General features: G+C 35.4%; 1 protein-coding gene across 4 annotated transcripts in view; it reads left to right on the forward strand.

The window, feature by feature from the left end:
* Window positions 1-26,755, forward strand: part of ATRNL1 (attractin like 1) — a 542,514-nt gene that overhangs the window by 114,444 nt on the left and 401,315 nt on the right. For all 4 annotated transcript variants that reach the window (XM_052798373.1, XM_052798374.1, XM_052798371.1 and 1 more), the window contains exons 14-18: window positions 5,016-5,148; window positions 6,316-6,497; window positions 17,682-17,895; window positions 19,966-20,154; window positions 25,066-25,284. In XM_052798373.1, the coding sequence (XP_052654333.1) occupies window positions 5,016-5,148; window positions 6,316-6,497; window positions 17,682-17,895; window positions 19,966-20,154; window positions 25,066-25,284 (937 nt within the window). The remainder of the gene's footprint in view (window positions 1-5,015; window positions 5,149-6,315; window positions 6,498-17,681; window positions 17,896-19,965; window positions 20,155-25,065; window positions 25,285-26,755) is intronic.

Here is a 26,755-nt window from a genome sequence, read left to right on the forward strand (position 1 = left end):
AAATTGGGAGAAACCACTTGTCATGCTCATATCTGCCTTTTCTTTGGCTTCTCTGTCTTACATCTTCCTTCTTTTTTGCTTTTTCAAAAAAAATTCTGTGTCTTTCTCGTGGTATATATCTGATTTTTGTGGAGTAGATTGTGTTGACTTTTACTAACAGTTCACTGCCCTTAAGTCTATTACATTGATCTTGCACTTTGACACTTTCATTTGTACTATATAATATCCTATGTGTCTTCCTGGTCCTCACTGATTCTGATGGATTTTCCTATTTCTTGATAGAGGAAAACCACCAGATCTGGATCTCTTTAATACGTTTATGAAACTGTATTCACTTTGTACATCTGCATATAAAAAGCTTTTTCTTGCATCCTGTGAGAATGATACTCCCTTGCTGATTGTGTTGTTCAGAAAATTGACTACATTTATATTTTTAATGGAAATGTTCTCAGGAAAAGCTCTTAATTTTACAATTTTACCTTCCAGTTTAAAAAAAAAAATAAAATTGGGGGGAGATATAAATTTCATTTTAAATTGCTGCACCTTTACAAGGTGTCACTTTTCTTGAGGTAGTAGCATGGAAGAGTAAGCAAAGAATTGGTTTGCCTCTCAGTTGGAGCCATCCCATGAAAGTGAAATCTTTTTCTACCTTCTGATAAACAAAGTGGTAAATGACTGAAGAGGGCTGACCAGTTGCAACAAAAGGCAAGTTTCCTTTACTGAGGAAGACCAGAGAGAGACTGAATTTTTGAGTAAAAAAAATTAACTTTATCAATTTTTTTTCTCTTTAGAAATGGAGCAAAATATTGGTTGATAACGTGGCAGAGTGCCTTAACATATTAAGAGAGTAATCATTTTTAAGGACAGCAATATATCAAGTTCACATTATGGCCATAAAGCTGTTTTATTTTTGTAGGCACATGTAGGCACATTCAAAAAGTGTGATTGCATTGAAGCTCTGAAAGTACTGGAATGCCTCCGGCTTGCCAGCCTTCTTTAAGAAATGTGCTTGAGAAAGAGGAGGGTGAGCTGAGTTTGGACATGTGCCGTGCCACTTATATTTGTGATTGGCTCAAGTGCTGATAGACTTACAGGCCGAAAAATGTAAAAATATTTATGTGCACATGTAGGTTGTTACTGGACAATATGTTGGCTTCTTTTTGATATTTATATGTGAAAGAATTTTGAAGGCTTTCCCTTCTCTGTCTTTTCTTACCTTTTTTTTTTTCTTTTTCTCCAACCCACTTTGTCTCCTCCCTCACCCCGTTCTTTGGGAAACAATGGAAAAATGCTAGCGCTAGTTATCAAACCAAATTGGCTTTGATTCTTTATATCATTAGAGTAACTCTTCCCATTTCCTGGCTCCACACCAAACTCCACTTCAGATCCAAAGAGCAGTCCTGAAAGGCACGCTTCAGGAATTAACAAGAAATGGTTTCCTTCTCCCCTTCTGTTATCTTACTCCTCTACAGTAAAAGCTGAAGTAATCACTGCAGATAGGGTAGCTGCAGTAATATGCTCCACTGGTTGTCTACAATGTTGGCCTATAACCCTTCAGTTTATAGAAATGTTAACTGCCCACACTAGAAGTTTGCAAATATAGTAACCTACTCCCATATTATTTAAGGAAAGTATTTTGAAGGCTTGAAATGCAGCAGTAATATAATACTAAACTTTACTTGAAAATTGAGAACGCTTAATCAGTGGGGATCAAGAACACCACGCAATAGCACGTGCATGTAATACTTTTTTGGTCAGGGTATGGTCTCTGATCTATCTTTTCAAGTGGAGTGCATGTGATTTTCTTGTTTGGAGAGACTGTGATGGCACAGCTGAAGTATTCCTGCATCCAGTCTGTATTGCATTTTTGAAAGCCTCATTGCTTTCAAAAGCTACAAGGGGGATGTGTTCCTTCTGTAACTGTGACCAACCACACCCCTATTGCCAGTAGCAGGCTCTGAATTTCTTGTGTGTCAGTCTCCATGCATGCAATACAATAAAGCTCCAGTTGATATAAGTAACATAAATACAGCCCAAATTGGTATGTGATTTAAAAGTATTTTATATCTGTGGGGCAACATAAACTAAATGTTGTAGAACCCATGAAGGGTATGATAAAGAGTATCTTGTTGAGGGATATAGGATACTAGAGGATGCTTCAAAGAGAACCGTTGTCCTACATTGTTAAATATTTTTCCACAGTGCCTTAAACAAAAGAATCATTGTCTTTCTGTAATGCTTGCACTGCTTCCAGAACGTTAACATGCTCTTTCATGATGGGAGTCCTTGGATGCTGCACTAATACTAATACTAATAATAATAGCAATCTGCCTACATTTGAGAAATTCAAAGAATAGTCAAGGGGAAATGTATAAAGTAGTAGAAGGAATTATGAATAGAATCAAATTTATCTTGGAGGAAAAAAAGAAAATTTAAGACTAAGGAGTACCCAATAGTAAGATTTGGGAGTAGCTTCAGAGAAATAATAGCAAATCTATTAGATTAATATTTACAGTTAGACTAGGCAAACCAGACAAGATTATACTGTTAACCTGAAAAATCCAGGAAGAGGAGGAGAGGTACATTATATAATAGCAACTTCTGAAATTCTAAGATAAACTACTGTAATATTTTCATTCTACCGTGGATATTTAGAAAATCACTGCTGTTCATAAGTCTGTCTATATACCACCATATCAAGATGAGTACTGAAAAAATCTAAGTAAATCAGACATAAGTGGGAAGCTTTATACATAACATGATTTACTCACACTTTGGTGTGTAAACATTATAAATATCCTACAGCAATATAGAACTTCAGTAACAGATGAGCTGTCATATTTCTGAATTTCATTGGGTTTGGTAGCTTAAGTTATAACCTTAATATTGTGTTAATATGAATTACCTATTGGATTCACATCTACATTGAACTAATGAGATTTTCAGGCAAGCAATGTTTAAATTGGATTTAAGGGAAATAAGTGCTGGGAATAAGGGAATACAACAGAGAACATTATTACAGAATAGTCACTAGTACTTTGAATTTTATTTTAAACATTAAATAACCAGCACACAACAAGCTTCACGATTAGAAAGTAATAGAACAAATACCTTGGTTTAGTTGGAAAATTGTAATCTGTATGTAATGTCACTAAAGTATATAATTTTCAAAAACAAGCTGAATGCTTAAGGGTTTTGACTATGTCATCATGAAGTGTTAAAAGTGAGTATTAGTTGAGGTGTTGTAAATGAGCAGATGGTGGTTAGTTGTGCTCTAAAATTCACTTTAAAGCATCTCTCAGGCAGTTTTGTGATTATGCTTCATGACTGAGTGAAACTAAATGTGGGTTTGTAGCAAAGGTTTTTTGTGCTTTACTGTTCTACGCATTTATTGGCCTAGGTAGACATTCTATTACTTTATGGCATTGCCTTTGGCTCTGTTGCACACTCTGGTGTTGATGCCTTCTCCTAGAACTGCTTCTCTGCTTCTTTTTGCTTCACAGTAGCCTTTCTTATAGACCAGAAAAAATAGTGAGTACCTTTTATAATAAGCTCCCTGATGGGCATCTGATCCAATAAAGGCAACAAACAAATCCCTAAACAGCAGTGTTCTTCAGCAGGAATGAAGCTAGTCCTGTGTGAGATTGAAAATTCATTTTAACAATTGCATTATTTCAGGACTTTAAAAAAAAAAAAAAAAAAATAAAAGGAGGATGGTTGTCTTCCCTCCTGACTGCAGTAGGCTGATGCCCTATCATCGTCGTCATTCCAGTACCAACAACTGTGTAACTTATTGTCATATTGCCCCTTTAGATGTGCTTTATCCTACTCCAGGAGACTATTGGAAAAGAAAGCAATCAAAATTGTCATGTAAACCATATATTTGCTAAGTGCAATCCATTTTTGCTATTATGCATAAATTAATCTTTTCTTGTTAGAGAGAGACAAGAGTTGTTAGGGTTGGACAAGATGACCTCCAGATGTCCCTTCCAACCTCAACTATTCTGTTGTTCTGTTGAGTATACAGGTGTCTTGAATTAGGACTTATTTTTAACTCTTACCTTGGAATTAAGTTAGTAGAGACAGCCTTATGGATAAGCTGATGAATTGGCTGAGGATTTGGGGCAGTTTATTAAATAAAATATCAATATTAGGTCTTAATTAAAAGTACTATGCAGAGGGAAAAAAGATTTGTATTCAAAATGCCTAACTTGGAAAGGAAGACCTCAGGTTTCAGGAAAAAAACCCCACCCCACCAAATCCAACAAAAAACCCAAGTAAAAATTCCTAAAAATTCCTTCAGTGTTTACTCCTTTTCTTGTATACTGAGGTGCCAAAGGAATAATGTTATTCCTGGTTTTATGTCACTGTTTGACAAAATGGTTTCCTGTAGATTCTGTAAGTTTTATACTAGCTATGTTGCATACAGTTTTGCAGTTAAATCTGTAAAAAAAACATGATTGAAATTTTTGACAAATCCTTCTTGTGTTTTGTGGCTACTCGTCCTATAGCTCCTATTTTTGTTTCTTTTAATCCAGATAAAACAAAGTAGAGCATATTCTTGCACCTTCAGTCAATGATATGTAATTATTTTAGACCTGTATCGTGTGCTGTTTTTTATATTCTGTTTGATTATTTTGCTTGCTTTAACCTGCATAGGATGAAATAATTTAGTGAAAGCATATCCCTTAACTATCTAAGAAATAGAGATTTAGTTTAGTTCTTTAAGCTCTTCCTGGGCTCGGTACAGGGAAGTGACATATTCAAAGTACTGTTTGACCCACTCAGAGTTAGTTGTGTAGGACAGGTGGGGTGATTTGTGCTTTAGAGGTGCATTTTTTACTCTCTGCAATTGATAAGGGAATCTAGACAAAGAGCTTAAATTCATCCTGGCTTTTAGGTGGCTGTGGTCTTCTGGGAGGGATCCACCTGCTCTGTATTTCAGTTCTGACTTCTGGTCTGTTGACAGTTTGACATATGTTTCAGATCCTGTTTTGTCTGTTTTATTTTTATAGTCGGTTAAAAACTACACCAAATGTCATGTGAGGAATGAACAGATCTGCAATAAACTGACCAGCTGCAAAAGCTGCTCGCTACATCTGAACTGCCAGTGGGACCAGCGGCAGCAGGAGTGCCAGGCACTACCTGGTAAGGGCTGTGGGGCAGCAATGCTGCTTTTTGTAGTTGATTTCAAGACTGAGTCAATCTCTTCCATTGTTGCCAAAGAATCATTGTTCAATGAGTAGACCTGGATTTGTTTCACTCATGCTGACTCTCCCTGCCTGACTGCGCCTGTGCAGGTGAACACAGATGTAACTGCACCACTGATTGGTATGTCAATGCTACCTTTAATCCTGTTAGGGGAGATAATAACATTAGCAAAGGCATAATGGCATGTACCTCTGCACAAGCCAGTGACGAGTTCTAGATCTAGTGTCTTGATTGTCTAATAGTTGGTAATACTATGAAAGTGTCCTAACAGTGCATATTAGAATGCTAATATAAGATATTCTCAGAAGGTGACTGTTAACATTCTGAAATAATATTTATTCTGTAATTAGTATTCATAACTACATATATGCAGTTAGAGATCAGAACCTTTTCCATTTAATCCTTATGCCTAGATGAAGTTAATGAACACAGGTTTTTTTCAGAGTTTATTCATTAAATAAATCAATTTATTCTGTGCAGTTTAAAACTGCATTTGTGTAATTTTATAAAGATTAACTATAACAGTTGCTCTGAATTACTTACTTATCTTTTAATAGTTATCCGAATCTGAGTAATGCTGAAATATGTTGCAGAGGCAATATTTTCTCAAATGTTACCTGAATTTCCTATCATTCTGATTGCATTTGTATTTAGGCAAATATAAATGCAAAGATAGGATGATAAAGCAAAGATAGGGTCAAGTTGTGATCTCTTAACTTTAGGACAGTTGTTTTCAGATTTTGGAATTTATATAACTTTCAGGTGAAGTGATTGTTTAAAGCACTATTAATTATGTACATAATCTAATCTTTAATATTTAGTTGTTCTCAGATCTGAATACAGGGAAGAAATAGTGTCATAACAATATCGTTATGCTGAAACGTAGCATATACCTTATAAAATATTTTATAAGTTGTTAAAAATTTCTTTTTATAAAAATACATTATTCAATATGATAAAATTTAGAATTTAAATGACGAGAAAAGGGAAATGGAGTGTGGGATGTATTTTGAATTATGATCTCAGAAAGATAAAATTCAGACTTCTTTAGGTTTTTTTAAAAGTTTTTTCAACTCAGCTTTAATTGTGTGCTTTTTACACTAGCTCATCTGTGTGGGGAAGGATGGAGTCATATTGGAGATGCCTGCCTCCGCATAAATTCTAGTCGTGAAAGCTATGACAATGCCAAACTGTATTGCTACAATTTAAGTGGGAATCTTGCCTCATTAACAACCTCAAAAGAAGTGGAGTTTGTTCTGGATGAAATACAGAAATATACACTTCAGGTAACTCGAGTAACTGTAATTGATGCTTATGTGAATTAAATTTGCATTGAGAAATCTATTTTAGGGATTCATCCAAAGAGAGGAAAGTTTATGCCTTCAAAGAAATGTAGCGTGGTGCTAAAGACTGGTGTAAGTGGTGTGTAGGATATTAAGGAAATGTCATGTTTAAAGCTAATGACACAGCAGTTCCCAAGTGTTTCTCCTTACCAGATTTAACTGTTACAGGTTACTGTTTACTTTCAAGATGTGACTCAAGAGAATGGCTGGAACACTGATCTGGGAAATCCCAGCCCTTTTCAATACACTGTGACAGCAGGAATCAAAACAAGACAAAATATTTTTCACTGTAACAGAGAAAAAAATCCTTACTTTCACATCAGTATCCATAAAACTGCTTGCAGGAATGTTTTTTGGGTGGTGAGCAGCGAGGCTGCGAGCAGTTGAGAACAGAGAGGTACTGAAGGTGTATACTTCTCCAGAAAACCCTAGCTCCCTATGTAACTAGTATGTGGGATCAAAGGGTCACAGAGAAGCTGTACTAGTATGTGAAGCATGTGGAAATTCCCTGCACAGCAGCACCGGAATGAACCAGGAGCTAATTAGCTTTCTGTGATAATGGTGGGGGAGGGAGAGGGCTGAAAACTCTTACATGCCTCTGGCAAATATAGGAAGCTGCCATCAGAATATTCCTTAAAGTGATCCATATTAATTTGTTAACTGTGGGACAAGAAAAGGGAAGTTGAAGATTAATTACCTGTCCATGGGTGGTCAGGTTCAGTTTTTTTAGCAGTTAAATGTCCAAATGCTGATTGCTCTGTTTAAACTGTTGGAAAGCCTACCCACATTGTTGGTACTCGTATATGAAATATATGTATGCTCAAAAGACGTCAAACCCAACAGTGTACACTCAGACGGGATGTCTTATCAGAATAAGATTCCATGACAAGCAAATCGGTTCATCTTCGCAAAGGACATTTTTAAAAGTGTGTATTTTGGTTGGTAGAACACTTCTTTGTATAAAAATCCTAATTTTTAAGTAGCTTAGGATTTTACAGTTACAGGAAAATGAAAGATAATTATGAACAATAATTAAAGCTTATATCAAGCTAGTATGTGATTTGCAAAGCTGTTATGTTGCAGATGAATTGAGATGCATACAAAGAAAAGGGCAGTTAAGGATTGCCTTTGTGTGATACTAAATCTGAATGCAAGAGTTTAGGGACATATACTGTGAATCAAAATATTCTTTATTATCCTTTTCAGTGTTCCATTTCAAGAAGGAGATGCAAACGTAGGTTATGTACTTAAGTTTTTTGGTTTTTTCCCAATAAATGTAGGACCTGGACCGCGCAAAATTTTTTTACTAGAAAGACACGTATTTTCTATTATTTGCTAATAGAGGACAGAGAAAAGTAATTCTTCTATGTCAGAACATCTCCCCTGATATTGTACTCACTGCAGCCTTGAAACGCATTCTGTCTGTCTACTCTTTAATATGAGATAATGTTGAAAATGTAATTGAAACCAAAATAAAAAAATCACAAATGGCAGTGATTTCTCTAGTTATTTATTTTGCTGCCTCTTCCCTGCCCCCTGCCCTGGTTCCTATTAAAATACTGCACAGGAGGCCTTCAAATCTAATAGTGTGTGATAAAGTATTGATATGACTGATATTACCTGACTGGCTTGAGGTGTAGATGAGAAATAGCTTTTTTTAGTGCTTGGAAGCTAGATTTTTCTTACATTTCAGTGTTTAGAACTTCTACAAGGTGACATCCTGCTGAGCATATCTTTATTTAAAGGAAGTATGTCCTGAGCCAATGTGGTGATGTAAATTTGAGATACCTCACATACAGTTTATGTAATTGTAGACAAATGTATGCACTTTAAAAGTATATCTTGGGTTAAACAATCATTTATTTATCAGAATCTCTAATAAAATGCTACCATGACTTATCCTGGTGTTTTCAGTGGTATTTAGAAAAAAAAAAAAAGTTTTTCCGTTGTATCTGTCTGTCCAGTTACATTTATTCTTTGTGAGACAGCCTAAATGTCTTATCAGGTGTGACAGAGGCTCTCAAACTTCTTGATTTTCTTTTGTCTGCCTTTTCCTCTCAAACGGCAATCATAATGATTTAAGGAGTGAGATTTCATTTTAGATGGCTTGTTTTTGTAACAGGTGGTGGTGTGGAGTTCACAAATGTAGTGTCGGAGCAACTGTAAGGTGAATACTATGGCTTTTAATCTGTATTATCAATGGTGGAGTTTGACTTGTGTGTTTAATATCAAAGGCTTTAAAATCTTTCGCCTATGTGAAACAAAAGCTTTCAGGATTAGTGAATGTATCAGAGCAACATTTGGAAATAAGAATATGGATCTGGTTTTATCTCTACCTGATATACTGAGAAAAGAAAAAGAACTTTGGTAACTGTTGTGTATTTTACAGACTGTTAAAATAGTGTCAGTAAATACTATGGCCTGGAAAGACTTAAGAATTCTTTATTTTTCACAGAAACAATGTGGGACTTTGTAGATTGTCTTTCTAATACACAAAGTGCTTGTTCTGGGACAAATTTAGGACAATTTCTTCATCATGTTTAGAATAATACGAAACATTGATGCTTTGGAAAGGTTCAGAGGGAGGAGGCTGCCATTGTCTCCACACCCTGTCCAGACCCCGTTGTGTATCACTAAATTCTCTTGATTCCAATACTAAATTGGAAATCAATAGATTGTCTCCTTTTAAAGGATAAGGTTCATTTGGTACTAAAGATAGGGACAAAACAAAGACCTTTGTAGTATAAATTCAAAACACTGTTGAATTTGCAGATGTATTCTAAAACTATCACCAATAATTTAAAGTCTAATTTGTATTTTTCATTGAAAATAAAATAAATTCTTTAAGAGAATGCCAAAGTAAACACAATGGATAGACTGCAGATTCATGTGCTAAAGCTAAAGACACTTGATATTTTTTCTTATATGCTGTTTTATTGACCTAGTAAGCAAAATATTACAAAAAGGAAGATTCGAGTTTTTCTGCGAAGTAGATTAAACAGCAATATGAGGTTAATTAATTGTTCATGCTAATATTCAAATGTTGTATATTCATTTAAAAATGCAATTAGTTCTCTTGGGAGTTTGCTCACAACTGTGGGATTTAACTAAAAATAATAATTTTCTTGTTAGCATGCAATAAATTCTGAGAAGATTTAGTTTTGGTGTAGTAAGCATAAACAAAGATAAGAACAGTTTTAAACAATGCCTTTCATTATATAAACTGTTTGCAACTTTTCCTTTAACCCACTGTTCTCAAGGCTAAGCATCCTTTATAGATTACACTTGAGTGTAGGTTGCAGTTAATTAGTGAGCTTTGCATTGCAATGTTATTCCTTGTTGGCTCAAAGTATTCTCAGAGGGCTAAATGTTTTTGTGGTTTTATCATATGTTTGGTTGTAGTGAAGCTGACATCTACTTTTTTTCTGAATTAGTCTTTTTACTACAGTTTCTAGCAGTCCCACTTTACTATTGTGGTTTTGGAATTCTAATAAATTATTTCAGCACTTTGCCTCCATATTAGAGTTGTTATGTTGACTGTCCATTAGTTCACCTCCAGTTTAACTGTCTTCCTACTTTCAGGAAGTGGGGAACTCAACTCACTTTGAATGCCTGAGAAGACAACCTGAATTTCCAAAAAAATTGTCCCCTGTAAAGAGGAAGACTCAAGAGACTCAATCTAAACCAAAGTCCCACTGCAATACTAGTCATAATCTCTCTAGATGGAAATTGGGGAAGTTGTAGTCTTTTCAGTTTGCCAGATTTTATGTGTTGTTTTAACCAATGCCACAACAGCAAAATTTGAAGAGAGTGGGAGAAATAAGAGTTCTTATGAGCTAATGCAGGACTCCTACTACTAATTATATCTAGATTTCATCATTTGTGTCTAATAGACACCGAGACACTTAAAAATCATGAAGCTTGCTTCCACTGCTTATAATGTGTCATTCGCTGGGTAAATATTTACAAAATATGAAATGTGTGGGTATCTAGCATAGTTAGAATAGATGCATAGTTAAAGAATAGAAACCAAGCAATGAGGTAGTAAATAGAATGGATGGCGTCTCTTCATATAGCTCTTATTTTCAGTAAGTAGGTTTTTTTGTTTGTAATGATGCAGAAGCAGCAAACTAACTGCAAGCCCTTCTCAAAACTGTGAATGTTGTGGAAATTTGAGCACTAAGGGGCCACTGTATTTTCAAAGTTTAATTGTATGTTTCTTCCTAGGGCAACTGTTTTCCTAGAAATCAAGGAGTTCAAACAATTCCTGAAAAGTTTGTTGAAGTTTGGTGATAACATATTGTGATTCACACATTAGAAAATGAGTCAGAAGCATATCGTACACTTCCAGGACAATTTAAGATCCAAAATGAAGTGAATTTAAATAAAGGTGGGGATAAATTTCCGGAAGAGATACATAATTCCTTAGCAATTTGCAAAATTAAGAAATGTAGGAGAATTTTGAACCTCAGAAGTAATTGGCTATTCAGTAAAGGTAGACTTGCTCACTTCACTCATCTGCAAAGTATTCAGCCCTCATTAAATTAGTGCTGAGTCAGCAGTAGTGCCTGAAAAATGTGTCATGACTATAAATGCTCACATTCACTGTAGATTTCAAAGCAACTTAGACTGACTTAAATTTTCTGAGTAAACAGTGGATTTAACATGAAGCATCAGCTCTCTAGTTAAGGTTACATAATTTTCATTTCTAACATAGTTCCATAATTACTACTTAAAAGAAAATTAAAATTGGGTCATTTAGAATAAGAGTACATTTTTGAAGTTAATAAATTCCTGTGATGGCTAAAAACTTGCCTTATGTTCAGTTAAATAGGCCTGTAGATGTCAGTATAGAATGATGTTCTATTGGTATGCATCATACCCTTGCAATTTTGCTCTTCTGTCAGATGAAAATAAAGCCCCGTCCAGCAATTTGTCTCAGAATTTAATAATTCCTAAATTTTTTCTAGCTTAACATAAAGGTTGATTTCTCACTTAAAAGGCTTTTTGGCAACTTGTTGTCACTGTTATAAAAGATTGTTCTATAAAAACAGATAAACCGTGACTAGCTGCATTTCAAGCATGGGTATATGGCTTCTAAGCTGGGCTGTGAGCTTTAAAAACTGGCCTAGAAAGAAATATATGAGAAGAGAAACATATTCTAGAGAATGGTTCTAAATTTTAAACAGTGTAGTGGGACAAAGCTATAGAATAGTTTCTAAGATATATTTGGTTGCATTCTCCAGTGCAATGTTAGTAAAGGCTCATTACAAGCTTTTCTAAGATGGATTTGGCCACCTGCTGTGTATTGCATTGCTTTGTTTTACTGTAAAATTTTACTTTGATCATTTCTGGGTATTCCCCCCCCCCCCCCCCCCCCCCCCAATAACTTACCTAGAATGCTATTGAGTAAGCTTGGTTATTGATGTTGTTTTGACATGAATTGTATACAGTGTGTAACGGCAGTTTTCATATATATACCTTGGAGGCTGATTTTTTTTAAAAAACTCTCCACTGAAACATTTGAATGTATACATAATTTTTCAAAATATGGTGAGTGATAGTATTCCAGAAAAAATTGTTTCAATTTGAACAGCCAGAATATGAGCAGTGGTATTCTATAATCATGTTTAAGCAAATTCTGTCCTATACATGTTGAATAAAAATAGAAAAATAGTAGATTGGAATTCATATTTGCTCCTATGAGCCACACATGAAGGAAAAATTATTAAGGCAAAGTTTTATGAACTTTGCCATTTCACATAGAAATCTATAGTGTAATTCAAATAATTCCTAAATCCTATAAAGAATAATTATCTGTATTATTTAGTCAAAAAGCTATCATTTGTTTTGGTGACTTTTTGTGGATGTATCATGATGTAGATGAAATGTAGCTTTTTGCTCTTAATGATTTTAAATGGGAACAAAAATGTTCAACACTGATGTCCAAAGTAATGATAAATCATTATTTAAAAAGATAATGACGTTTAAAAGTTAAAAAAATTTAGAGGCATAAATAGAAAATCATTCCCTGGATACAGTTGAGAATCTTGGTTAAGAGATTAAAATTTAAGATTATGATTCAAAGCAATGGTTAGTCTCATGTCTATGCAAAACAGAAGCTTTCCCATTACTTATTAATAGCAGTAGTAGCAGGTAATAAGGCTCCAGTATAAGGGAAGTGAAGACATCAAATAGAGAAGTATTTTGATAGCTAATGTATAAAAATATGAAGTGCTGTTATTTTAATTACTAAATTTTTCCAACTGTTAAGATATTTTCTTTTGCTTGATTAAAAAAATACCGTATTAAAACAAACATGACAATTAATTTCTGCTAGCTAGAAAATTATTTCAATTTAAATAATTTTAGGTCTTGTAATGTCAACAAAGAAGTAGGAGATATTGCCTGTCTTATTGTTCCATATTCATGGAAGAGTGGTAGAGCTGAATATTAATAGAACATGAGTAATACATTTTCCTTGTGGCCTTTTTGTATGCACTGTGTCACTGGAAATTCACTGGTCTGTCTCTGTATGTTTGTGCATATGTGTATGTAACATCTGAAGGGACATCCTTTTACAATACCTCTCTGCGAGACTGAAATCTTTATGAATAGCAACGTCTACTTCCACCCTGCATGCCCGCTACTGCTTTGCTAATCAAGAGACAAGAGGGCAGAATGACCACAATTTTTACGAAGTTTCTAGGTACTAGCAGCTGTAAAATGGAGCTGTACCATTTGTTTGGCTTCTAAATGAGAGAAGGTAGCTACAGTCCCAAGCTGGACTAGATTGTCCAGTCTTTTCTTGAAAGCTAGAGCGTGGCAGAGTGTACTTTGCATTAAGGAATTCTTACACCTTCTCTAGAGAGAGCAAATGCTCCCTTCCTTTTCTATTTCAGAGCAATGAAGGAGAAGGTAGCTCTGATAAAAGCTTTAGATTCTAGCAAAAGATATCAGCCTTGCTGAAATCGGACAGATTCTGCTAGGAAGCAAGAGCTGGTGTGGGTCCTGCTGAGCTTAGACAGGGAAGGTCTCCAGATGACCTTGTTACTTCCTTACCAGTGCAACACATGATGATCATACATTTGGCATTAAAGGAAAAGTCTAGTAATGGTAGGAACCACATGGTTTTGGAGTTCCTGTTCATTTCTGTCCCCAGTGGACTGGCAACTCCAGCAAGTGTGGACTACTTTTAAGCACCCAGGAAAACTGTGACAAACATTAGATACTATAATAGTCAGCTTGAAGAACTGAGATAGGCACAGTCAAATCACTTAGAAAAAGTTTCAGTACATTTCCACTCACCTGTTTTCTGGCTCCTTAGTAACAAGCTAAGCAGTGGGATGGCCCTGCTGTGGTGAGGCAAAGGTGTCTTGAATAAGAATGATTTCCTGAACTAGGTCATGTCATTGTTTACTGACAAGTTCTTGCATGTGTATGTGTTCACATGTGTACATGGTCACATGTGTGTTGGAGTTTTTCCTCCTTCCTCAAATAGAAAAGGAACTGATTCTGACTGAGTTGCAGGTTCCTCTTCGATTCTGACTGAGTTGCAGGTTCCTCTTCGATTCTGAATCTGAACAACTTACCAAGTGCTAAATACAGTGAGAACTGGAGAGATTTCTTGGTTGTGGTTTTTGGACATCTTGAAAGTATACATTCATCAAGACCTTGAGAAAGAAGGAATAAGTCTTCAGAACTCTCTGAGGAGTAACTTTCTTCCCACTTACACGTTGAGCAAAGATCACCTGACCTTCTAAGAAAGAAGCTGGTACTCTTGAGAAGAAAAAATTAGACATATTTGGGACTGTTTTCATGTCAGCAAGTGTTTTTCTGAAGTGAAGATTTGATTTGTACTGTGTTTTTCACCCACCTGGTTTGATAACAATATTTTTCAAGAGGCCTGGGAACTCGAATCTTACATCAGTGAGTTCTGGGTACAGAGAACAGGCAGTCTGGTTTCCTTCCTGTCTGAGCCTCTTCAGAAGCATCTTTAGCAAGTTACTCAAAGTAAAGGAATCAGTTTCCTACATTCATTTTGCATTAAATGTAACAACCATAGAGTTCAAGTGAAGGGTGTTCAACTCTCATTATTTCTTAAGCCTGAAGAAGAAACTGGATTGGCTTCCTCATTCGGCACCTTTGAAGTCCCTCAGTTGCTTCAAGTACTTTGAGACTCCCAGCTATTATGACTGAACCTTTCATCAGTTTGAGAGATAAGGACTAAATTTATGCTTTTTTTTGTGAAGAAATTAGTTTGATAGTCACAGCACACTGGTGGCTGCAGGTGTCATGGGCGGAACTTCCTGAATTCTCTATTCACTATTTGTTTTCTTCTGTTGGCTTTCATGCAGTGCAGCAGCAGTAATTTTTTCTGATAAGCTTTGGTGATATCAACACACAATCTCTGCTATCGCCAGCAGTCTTCAGCTGTAGTCCACCACATCATGGAGTTAATGCCACATAATTGAATATGTGCTTTAAGCATGTCCTTGGAGCATTTTGGTGGCCTACTTCTCAGCTATTTACCGTATTTTAATCAGACATTAAAAAAATGTTTTGGATAATCTGTTTTTGGCATCCTAACAACATGCCCAGAGCAGCGTAAGTGAGCCTGCAAGGCAGTAGCTTTGATGGTGTGTATTTGATAGCATGCTAATCAGCGCTCAGGTCTGTACTTTGTTGTGTTACACTAGCAAAGAGCCAAAGATGGTACATAGGGAATTTGAGATATCTGACGTGATGATTATGAGTTGTCCAGATACTACAGCTATTAAGAATGATGGTGACTACGTTATGTGTTGCTTTTGCTAGAAGTCTTTCAGTTCAGGGGTGCTGCTTTTATCTCCTAAGGCTGCTCTGGCTTTTGTGATCATCCTTGGGGCTTCGCTATCATTAAAGGGGTTCTGAGACACTCTCCCACTCAAATAGAAGAATTTCCCTCCAAATGTCACTGCTGCACCATTAGTTTTCATTATTGGCCTGACATACTTTTCACTATAGCTGGGATAGGTTCTCTGTTTTCTATATACTGATGCTGAGGCCAAATTATTTGGCAGTGCAATTGAAATAGTCAGTAATATGTTGAAGGTTCTCTTGGCTGGAATTCCTCAGCCCCAAAGTAGGCATTTAGGGTTGTTTTAGGCCTGTGTTTGTCAGCAATTTATCCTGCCTAAGTCCCTGACATTTTTTATACATGCCTGGTGTGCACGCTTAGTGTTCTACAGCAAGATGTCTAGAGTCATGCATAAATATCTACCGTTTTCTGATGCGTGTGGACCACACACATATACAGCAATCTAGGAGACTAAATAACAAATAAGACAATGGATGTACTATCTACCATCTTCCAGATGCCCAAGTTCCACTTTTACTGCTTGCATCATGTTCTTTCTAGTATGCAGAACCTGGGAGCTCTCACAGACACCTGGAAATTTGGTCACCTGGGATAGCAATGAAGTTATGAAGTAAATACAGAAGACATAAGAATGGGTGGTGGCATTTTTGCTGGATGTTCTTGTTGGTGTTTGATAATCTCCCAGAGTACATCACTGCTTAAGGAATGGAACATTTCTTAGTTGTTTTCTGGTTTATTTAAGTTTGTTCTCGCATCTGTAAGTCTGTTAGATGCTGTAGCAATTCTTGTTTGATCATGCTCCTGATAGGACAGAAGAAGGAGAGAGCATAGGGAGTACATTTTAGGGAGGTCAGGAATACTGACCTAATATCTACCTACTGATTTTTTAAAAAAGTAATTACCAGTGGTATTTCTGAAGAAAAGTTAATAATCCTTCATATTTCAGTTTGATCTAATGAGACAGGGGAAAAAGAGGAATGCTCTGATCAGGTGTAGATTTAAGAGGTCCGAAAGATTTTCAGCCATGGATTAAACCTGAGTGGCCAAAGAAAGATGTGAGATCAACGATGAAAGATCTCTCTGAGAGATGATGGCAGTGACTTGGTTCACTTGTGAAATACCACATAGATCTTGAATTGTGGCAGGTTCCCTTTAGGTATATTATAGTGTTTTACCCACCTTGGCCTGTAAATTTAATCAGTTGAGAACCTAATTCACAATCAGATCAACATCTCTGCTTTGGAGCTGACAACATCTGTCCTTTGCCTGGTGCAGATAGCTGTGCTTGGCTCTCTGGTATTCACCTACCACCACATACCTGTCACAGCCTGTAGTCTCTCTATATCTCTGTTCCTTATGTTCAAACTGGGGTTGATGAAAAACTGCCTGCACAGAGATTAGATGAGGAAAAGTGTTTGTTTTCAGTATCTTGAGATTTTTTTTACAGTGATAGGAGCAAGAAATGTATGTAGATTTATCCTGGAACAGGCAAAAGCCTTTCTTCCTCAAAATCTGCTTTTTCTCTTGGTAATTGTATAAAGAAGATAAAATGATAAAAATGGGTCGAATTCGTGTGATGTAATTTTACTGATACGTCCTAAATATTTTTTGAGTACTAATGCTTTTGTGTTTTCTAGACTAGTTTGGTTTTTTGTTTTGTAGCTTTATGAATCAATAGAAGTGTGTTCAATGTCTATTTAATGGCATTGGAATTGTGCATGTGCCACTTTCATCTATCTCTCTGATTTGGCTAAAGATGTTGATCAGTATCAGCAATACAGATTTGAGAGGATGGAATATTTATCCTGTTTTTTTCTGAAGTTTGATTTCTGTGAATTGCTGTTGACTTATGTGTATTTTATTATCCATTTTGGCCTAGCAATTAGTGATTGATATAGCAGCCAGTGCAAAAAAAACCCCAAGAAAACAATTTCATTATGACCATTTGGCCCGGTGTCTGACTCTTTATCAAATAATAGTAATCAGGATTGACTTTGAATAGAACAAACACAGATGTTGAGTAGAACAGAAGTATATAGTGGGTGTGGTGTTTTTGTTTGGTTTTGGGGGGGGGTCAGCAAGGTAGAACAATTAAGATAAAAACTATATCGACAATGACCGATGAGGTGATAAAGTGAGAGAAGAACATGGTGAATTCTCTCAAAATGTGAAGTTGTTGCTGTTGAGTTATTCTTTGAAATGTTTTAACAACAACAAAAAAAAGCATTTAACTAATTATCTCACATTTCTTTCATTCTGATTCATAGAAAATTTCACCTTGGGTAGGTTTACGCAAGATCAACATCTCCTACTGGGGATGGGATGACATGTCTCCTTTTACAAATACTACTCTGCAGTGGCTTCCTGGAGAGCCAAATGACTCTGGCTTCTGTGCGTATCTAGAAAGAGCAGAGGTGGCAGGTCTGAAAGCGAATCCATGCACTGCAATGGCAGATGGTCTTGTGTGTGAAAAACCTGTTGGTAAGCAATCTCTTATACTCAGTTACTGTCACTGTCATGATTAGCAATCTGTTTGGGCTTTCATTTGGCTAAGAGGAATCTTTGGACAATTTGGATTAAACAAAAAAAAAATTACTTTTATATTTTTTGAAAAATATGGAGCTTTAATCTAGAAAACAAATAATATTCCTAAAACAGCAAATATTTATTTGTGAATTAGTTTACATGGCTTAGTTTGCATTACACCAGAAGTCTTATAAATTGCCTCTAAAGCAGTAGTAGTCAGTGACAACAGTGATTGTAGCACAAAAGCGTTTGTGGAGGTGTTCAATAAGGCTGATGTTTTCTTTCTTAATCTCGCTGAACATCAGTGAACATTTTAACGGTCTAAAAGACTGATGAAACCAAAGTTCTTGTTTCCATCTTGTAGGTTGGTTTGTGTGTAAAGATTACTGTGGCAAAGTTGCTTGGTAGCATGATTTTCGTGCTTCGATTGTCCTATGTTTCTCTTCATAGCTGTGAGGTTGAGCACATGAAGTTTAAATCTGCCCTTCAGCTTTATTTTGTGCATTGTCTGTGCAAAACTGGAAAATAGCTGCATTGTTGGTGTGTTGGGTACACTGCCTATCAGTCTGATGGTTTTGCTGTGAAATTGTCAGAGTTGTTAATTTGTGTAACCAAAGCGTGATCTTACCAATTCTTTATTCTCTTATAAGCAATTCCAAACAGTAATGTTAATTTTAAAGTATATATTGTACACTTGTTGCTACTGCTATCTGTATTTCCTAAAAAATTTATCTTTCACAGTGTTCTTAATTTTGAGTTAATAGTTAATTATTTACCAGATGTTTCTCAAAATAGTAGAAGATATAGTCACATTGGAAGAGACTTCTCAAAATGTAAAGGATACACTAGGTGGAACACAAATGACATTATTAAGATGCAATATTTTGCAATTAGATCAACATTATATGTGTCTGTTACTGGTGTCTTGTTTTAGCTTTTTTTTGTGATCTTGAGGTGCTTCAAAGACTGTAGAAATCAAAGTACTTCAGCCGTATGAGAGTACTTTTACAGTTCAGCTGATTTTTGTTAGATTTTTCTTTGTATTTTTTATTAATTGCAAACCACATTGAATACATGCATAGTAGGTCAAACCCAGGAACACCCTTGGTTAAGTGATTTGGCATACTATATTAGCAATGCAGAATGGCTTGAGAACTCGGGTGGTATTGAATATGAACCAATAATACACAAAAACATGGCAATACATAGGAGGGCTTAATCCTGATGTTTCACATGGTGCTTCTGTGTGGAAAATATAGTACTATGTATATTTTTGTGTTCCTACCTAAGAATTACTATACTTTTGTTCTTGTACATTTTACAGTTTTTTTTGAAATCAAAGCAAAAATCAGGAGTTAGCATATACAAGTTCTTTTTGTGTGTTATGACTTTTTGAGATAACGTACAACATTAACCTAGTCAGAATATGGTCACTAGTAGAGAAAAACACCCCCCCCCAGTCAAAAAAACCCCAACCAAACAACAACAGAAAAACCCCAACCCAAATCTGTTTTGCATTGAACAATGTTCGTTTTATTACTTTCCCTTTGGATTCTAGTGACTTTCATATGTATACTGTAAGGCAAGGTTTTAGGGGATAAGTAAGTCATAGGTAGAATATTTGTTGCTTACATACTGTCAAACTAACGAGAACGATAGACCGAGAACTCTACTGTACTTGTTATAGAAGTTTGAGATGTATTATGTCACGTATGTGCACATAAATAAACTGACATTATCACACAATTAATATTGAATGTGTTATTTCAGTATATAGATAAAATTGCTGTGAAAATTTTTAAATGAACTCTATAGTGTAACTCATGCTGAGTATTACTTAATAGCTTTTATAAAACATTATTGTATTTACATGCTGCAACATAAGTTTGGATGAAGTTATTTATAGCTAATTAAGGAAGCAACCACTTTCACTGCAACAAGGATTCTTCTAATAGAACATATGATTAAAGAAAAAGGAGATTGAACTTCTGTTCAAAATTAAAAATGTTTGTGGTTCTTTTCCAGTCAGTCCTAACCAGAATGCCAGACCCTGCAAAAAGCCCTGCTCCCTGCGAACAACCTGTTCGAACTGCACGAGTAATGGTATGGAATGTATGTGGTGTAGCAGTACAAAACGATGTGTTGACTCAAATGCCTATATAATCTCCTTCCCATATGGACAGTGTCTAGAATGGCAAACTGCCACGTGCTCCCGTGAGTATCTTACTACACGCTCATCCTGTTAAATATAGTGTTGTATTTTTTTTCCACTCAAAAGAGCATCTATATGAGTAGGATTCAGCACATTCACTAAAGATAAAAATAATTTCAGATGAATGACCTTACATAGCTAGTAATGTGAGCAGTCAATACTGTGTATTTTCTAGATACAGATAAATAACTGGCAATTCTTTTACAATGAAACATTTAGTCTTTTGAAACAGTAAAAAGTGTTTAATGTTTTCAGATGAAGAAAAAATACCATGATCGTTTGTATAACCAGTCTTAGTGTGTCAAACAATGGCCATGAGCTGGAACACAATACTGTTAAAATTAGATAAATAATATGTAGAACTTAGACTTATACAACATCAAGTTGATAAAAAAAGGAGATGAGCTGAATTCAGAGTTTTTAAGATTCTGATTTATTTTGTCAGACTCAAAGCAGCCCATTTTCCTAGCATGCAAATATAAAAACAATGTTATAATAATGGTCGTAATAGTCTTGAGAATATTGTAACACAGATGCAAAACAAATGGTCATGGTCTTCCTTAGATTCTTCTCACTTGCAAATGCTGAATATTAACCATTGCAGACTGTTTATCCTCTCCATGGAAACAGAAGGAATCCTGCTAGGCCTTCAGGCAGGTAAAGGAGGTGCAGGAAACTTTGGTCCTATGTGATCAGACTGGGTCAGGCTGTGTTAATGTTCAAAGTTGCTCATTTCATCCTTTTGAGATAAAAGGCAAGCGATTTCTTTGTCAAGCAGCAAGGATACCCCCCCAGATGTCCGTTTTGGAAGCACATTTCATCAGAAATTGATACAATGCCTCCCTATGAGAAGAAGAAACCTACTCAATGTACTTTTCAGTATACCGTTCAGCTGAAGCTACTTCTTCCCAAGTCTGTAGTAACTGGACCTTGTTAAGTTCAGCACCATGCAGTTCCAGCGTATATCGGTGCCATAATTCACGCAGATGCTGGAGCAAGCTGCCTGGTGCCTTAGATTCTTGTCTCAGTTGTGTTTTATTTGGAACAATTCCTCAGTCACCATCCTACAGAAGACTGTTTCTTAGTATTTTTACTGTCCTTCAAGATTTGATTAAAATATTTTCTACCTGTAAAAGACTCCAATCCAGTGGGACCCAACCTTAATATATAGGACTTCTGAGGTGTACCATTGAAATCTTATTATTGCTTTTCTCTGTGAGAGTTGTTTTTTTTTCAGTTACTTCCAACTTCCTTTCCCTCTCCTTAAGGGTCTTTTGATATCAGTGCCTCTGGAACACCTTATTTCTGGATATGTTCTGGCAGGATTGATGATATTGACAAGAAGCAACTTGCTTCAGGGTCATAATTAGATCATGTTTCCATTTAATAGATTTTGGATACAAATACAAAAAAATACAAAAGGTTGTTACTTGCTTTCACCTAAGCATCGGGAAAATATTAAGTAAAGTAAGGTCATGCCACATATGTAATAGGAACCATTGATACATTGTAATCTTAGGAGAGAAGAATGACTGTACGTACCAGGTCACTACATATATCTGGGTTAAAGGAAAACAAGGCATAGGAAAATTTTTCTTTCAGGTAAAACTGACCAAGAGGCTGTATTCCTCTTAACTGAGATTCCTTTTTCATCCTTAGTAATCATAGAATATAACAAACCAGTACAATGTTGACCTGTTCTGGTAAACTTGTATGCTTAGTTAGTAAATTTCAGATGTTAATCCAGGTCCTAGTGTCCAGGTTCAGTGTGGACTAGTAGGGTTTACACGTTCCTTGGGTCCTTATGTCCTCTAAACCCAGCCATCAGCCCATGTATGGCCTAAAAATAAAGAAATATTAGGAACACTTAATCTCTTGTCCCATGTATTTTGGAGTAATAATACTGTAATTATGTAAAGGTTTCTCTCTCACAACAGTTCACTAAACTTTTTTTCACTCCTATAGGGAATCAATTTTGCAACTTATAAAATATTGATAGTGAGTTATGGCAGAAGATAAGTAGATTGAAAATTTGGAGATAAAATTGACAGAACGTCACATGAATGATGCTTAGCTTTTTAAAATAGCATATATTATGTCAGCCTGAACTTTTAATTCTGTTTTTGTGTTTGTGTAGTATTTGTACATCATGCAGATTCAATCTGTTTGGGGAATACAAGAAATTGTTTCTAATTTAATTGTCATTTTTGTCAGGTCTGTAAAAGTTTATATTAAATAAGGTGAACGGGATTTGCTATATACCAGTTCATCATTATGTAAAGTCAGTTTTGTATGAAACAAGTTTCCATGTCCATAAGCAGGGTTTTTTTTCCCCTCAGAGATTTAAAGCATTAGATATTTTGCATTTAAACAAGAAAATGAATGTCAAAATGAAACATAGTTCACGCATCTTCAGTCTAAATGACTCGAAAATTTTATTAGTTAGATACATCATTATTGCTGCTGAGGTAACGAAGTATTAAGTGGATTCCTTTATCAAGGGGTAGTGTTTTTACTTACCTGAAGAATGGAATGTAACTATACCTGTAAAAAAAAAAAAAGAATCCTCTTTTTTAAATCTTATTTTTATTTTGAATGACTGATTTCTGAGTTTTTGGATGTTTTGCTCTGAATGAAAAAAAAATCACACAAGCACGTATGATTTGAAAGGAAAAAATAGAACAACTGAGAACTTCACATTTATTTTCACAACTTGGAATTAAAATGAAGAATACTGTTTTATTGGTGACATTTTGTCATTTTAATACCTGCTTGCCAAAAAGTTGCATTCCATTCTTCCCCACGTCTTCCATCCATTATGACTTTTGATTGAATAGCTGACAGTTGAAAATCTTGGACCACCTCTAGAATTTCAAAGAAAAAAAATTTCTGCTTGAACATTGCCTTTTTCTACAAACAATAACTTCTCAGTTAGCTCTCTTCAGTTTTTTAGCTGAATGCCACTACAGAGAGTATCTGAGGATTTCCACTTTCGGTTCTGTTTTATATTCCATGAAGATAGTGCAGCTGATACTTCAGAGCTGTTTTCTCCTAGCTTTATAAATAGCAGCATGAGAATTGTTTGGATCATCTACAGTGCATCTCTGAAAGGGCAAGCCAGCCGGTACAGAATGATGGTCTTTATTTTTCTGCTGATCTTCTAACATATTCAAAAAACTAAATTTGCATCATTCAGCTTCAGATCTGATGAGGTCTGGTTTAAAACTGATTTGTCACATGATTGACACTGATTTCCAAGAACAGATGAGCTCCTTCCCCCCCATCCCTTCCCATATTTGGGAAACTTGAAACATTTCCTCCTATTTTGGATCCTTCCAAGTCTAATGATACAACAACTCATGCTCCAGCTTTCTGCACTGTTAAAGTCCTTTTGAGATTTCATTCAGATTCTTAACTGCCTGTTTTCTTGATATCTGCATGTATCTTTAGACTACTAGAGTGTTTTTTTTCTCTGACATGACAACTTTCATTACTTTTAAACAATTTTAATAGTTGCTGAAGTCAGAGTAGCTAGTTTTATTCTGCTGTCAGTTTATTTAATTAGAAATGAAATTGTTCTGCTTAGTATACCCTTTATAACATGGATTCAAGTATTGCTTTTGTGGAGCAGAGTGGTCCAGGTAGCTGTGAACCTGAGTATTAGTTGGATGTAGTGTCCTGGCTGCAGCTGACCCAAATTGAGAGGTTACACTCATGTAGAAGCCATTTGAGTGTCCTCCAAAAAACCCCCCATGAACCTTTAAAATACCTTCTTTTAAAAAAGTAACTTAGACTGTTTCTGTCTTCCTGGTAGGATCTTCCTGAAGTTCATGTATGCTTTTAAAATTTATTTTATAAGTGTCCACAGAGTTAACGTGAGAAGATACGAGACCCATAGTGATCAATGTTCAAATGATTCTGATGTTAATTTGATTCAGTGTTACATCATTAAGTTAAAAAATTTAAGATGTCACAGAAAAAGCTCAAATAAACTTGTGAACTCTAATGGTGTTTCTGAAGATACTAAATTGTTAATTTCTTATTAATAAGAAATGGCAGTAACTTCAGAATATGAATTTTATTTGGTTCTAAACAGATTTAAAATATCAGGAAGACCATTTCGTGATAAATTATTTAAAAAGAGTAGAGTATAAAAGATCTAGAGGGAGATTTGATTTTTAGTATGCAAATTAAATAATGAAACCAGATTCACTCTAACAGATGAGACTCTTAAGATATAGTTCAATTAAATGGGATTGAATTATGACTTGTAGTTTAAGAATCCTTTTTTTGGAAAGATATGTAGTATGCTAGCTTGTTTCAAAATTTCTATATAACAAGACTGAGTCATATTTGTAGGTGAATACTCAGGTGTGATCCCAGGATACTTCATACCCAAATAAATTTTTGGTTTGAATTTGAATTATCACAATTTTTGGATTATTATTATCACTCTTATTTGGATTATTGACCTTGTCTTGAGTTCTAGAGTCTTCCTGTTGGAAGGGCTCTTTGCATCAGTAGAATTAGTAATATATGCATCCCATAATATATATTAATAATAAGCACAGAATGTAGATTTTATCATGGGATTTAATGAAGATGTGTAATATTATTGTACTGCTTCATTATCTGTGTTCATTTGAAATCTTTATTGTTGCATTGTGGTGTAAGAAACACCTGCTGTGTATCTTGTGATCTTTGAAGAAGTACAACTTTTAAAGAAAACTGAGATATTCTTATTGATGTTACTGAAATTTTTTAATTTACACAAGGAAATAGAAATGCAAAATTGTTTCTTCATCAGCTGTTGTAAAATCCCAGCATCTTAATTTAAAAAAAAAACACCCCCAAACTAAAACCCCCAACAAAAAAAACCCCTTAGCATTAATGCTTTATTCCATGTAATAAAGCTCAAAACTGCTCCGGACTGAGGACCTGCGGACAGTGTTTGGAACAGCCTGGGTGCGGATGGTGTAACGATCCCAGTAACACTGGAAAAGGGCAATGTTTGGAAGGATCATCAAGAGGCCCCATGAAGCCTGTTGGCGTGCACTCTAATGAAATGGTGCTTGATGCTGCTCTTTGTCCAAGAGAGAAAAATTATGAGTGGTCTTTTATCCAGTGTCCAGGTAAGGTCTGCTTCCGTTCTTTCTTATATATGAAGAAGAGATGTTTCTCTGTTTAAGCATGACAAATCAGCATAATTATTTTGAGTAATACAAGTAACATTTGCATGAGAGATTTGTTTTTCCAAAATATTTCTTAAATATATAGTTTGTTAGTGTCTGTCTGCCGGACACAAATGTGCTCACTGTCATGCAGGTTCACATGTGAAATTTGATGCAAATAGTTTAACCAAAATTGCCATTTATTTATAAATAAGTTTTCACCCATCCTATCCTTCTACTTTTTCAAGTCCAACTATACGAATTTGCTTCAGCTCTTGCTTTCTTCTGGCTTCTGTATCCATCAAAGAAGAGTGCAGCTGGGGAGAAATTATCTATAGGCGACTGGTGGTGGCCAGGAGCAGGAACTTCTTGCATCGCCGCTGCTCACACAAAAGCCCAGCTGGCTGTGAGAATGGGGGGCTGCCAAATACCTGAGCTGTGCCTCCAGTCTACCTTTTAAACATCTTGAGTAAATAGAATGTATGCTTTTGTAATCTTAAAGAGAATCTCTGAAGTCTAATTTTAAGCCCTATCAATCTGATTATAGTATTTTAATTTTAAAGTTCATTGGAAAAGTAAGCAAGGCATCAGGTACTTTAAGACCGTGGAAGCTGAGCTGGTACCATCTCCTGTATGGAAATACTCAAATCCTGAAAGCAGCGTGTGAAAGCAGCGGTGTAGTAGTTACAGGCAAATGAAAAGCACACTGGGGAGTTTGACAGACCTCCAGTGGTAATTTACAATAAATAATACAGTTTAAAAGACAGTTTGAAAACTTTTTTTTTAGAATAAATGGTGTAATTGTGCTAAAGTTATTTTTCCAGCAAGTGTTCCTACTGATGATAAATTTGGAAGCTGGAGCTTCTCTAGGATCAAAACTTTTATGGGTATATGCACCTATGTTTGTTTGCTCTCCTGGGTACTTTTTTATCAGTGTATTCTCTGTGTGTGTGTGTATGCATATATCTGTGTGTTTACATATATATATATTTATATTTAAGTGTATGTATCACTATATTAGTTAGAAAGCAGAATCTCTAAAGAAGGTTTTATTTTGGTGACTTTTTTTTTTTAAATACATAGGTAAAGAGTAGATTCCTTTTTTTTAGGTTTTAGAATACTAAAGTGAAATGTAAAACCAAGTGAACACTGTCAAATGTTCTAAGTTAAAACCAAAAAAATCCAAACCATTTCCTGAACAAAGAAGCCTGTCACAGTTTAGCCCCAGCCAGCAACTAAGCACCATGTAGCCACTCACTCACTTCCCCCTACCCAGTGGGGTGGGGGAGAGAATTGGGAAAAAAAAAGGAAAACTTGTGGGTTGAGATAAGAACAGTTTAATAGAACATAAAGGAAGAAAATTATAATAATAAAATGACAATAATAAAATGACAATAATAATAATAATAATAATAATAATAATGTCGTGGTT

The sequence above is a fragment of the Harpia harpyja genome, chromosome 10 (genome assembly GCF_026419915.1).
Source record: "Harpia harpyja isolate bHarHar1 chromosome 10, bHarHar1 primary haplotype, whole genome shotgun sequence".
NCBI classification, from domain to species: Eukaryota; Metazoa; Chordata; class Aves; order Accipitriformes; family Accipitridae; genus Harpia; species Harpia harpyja.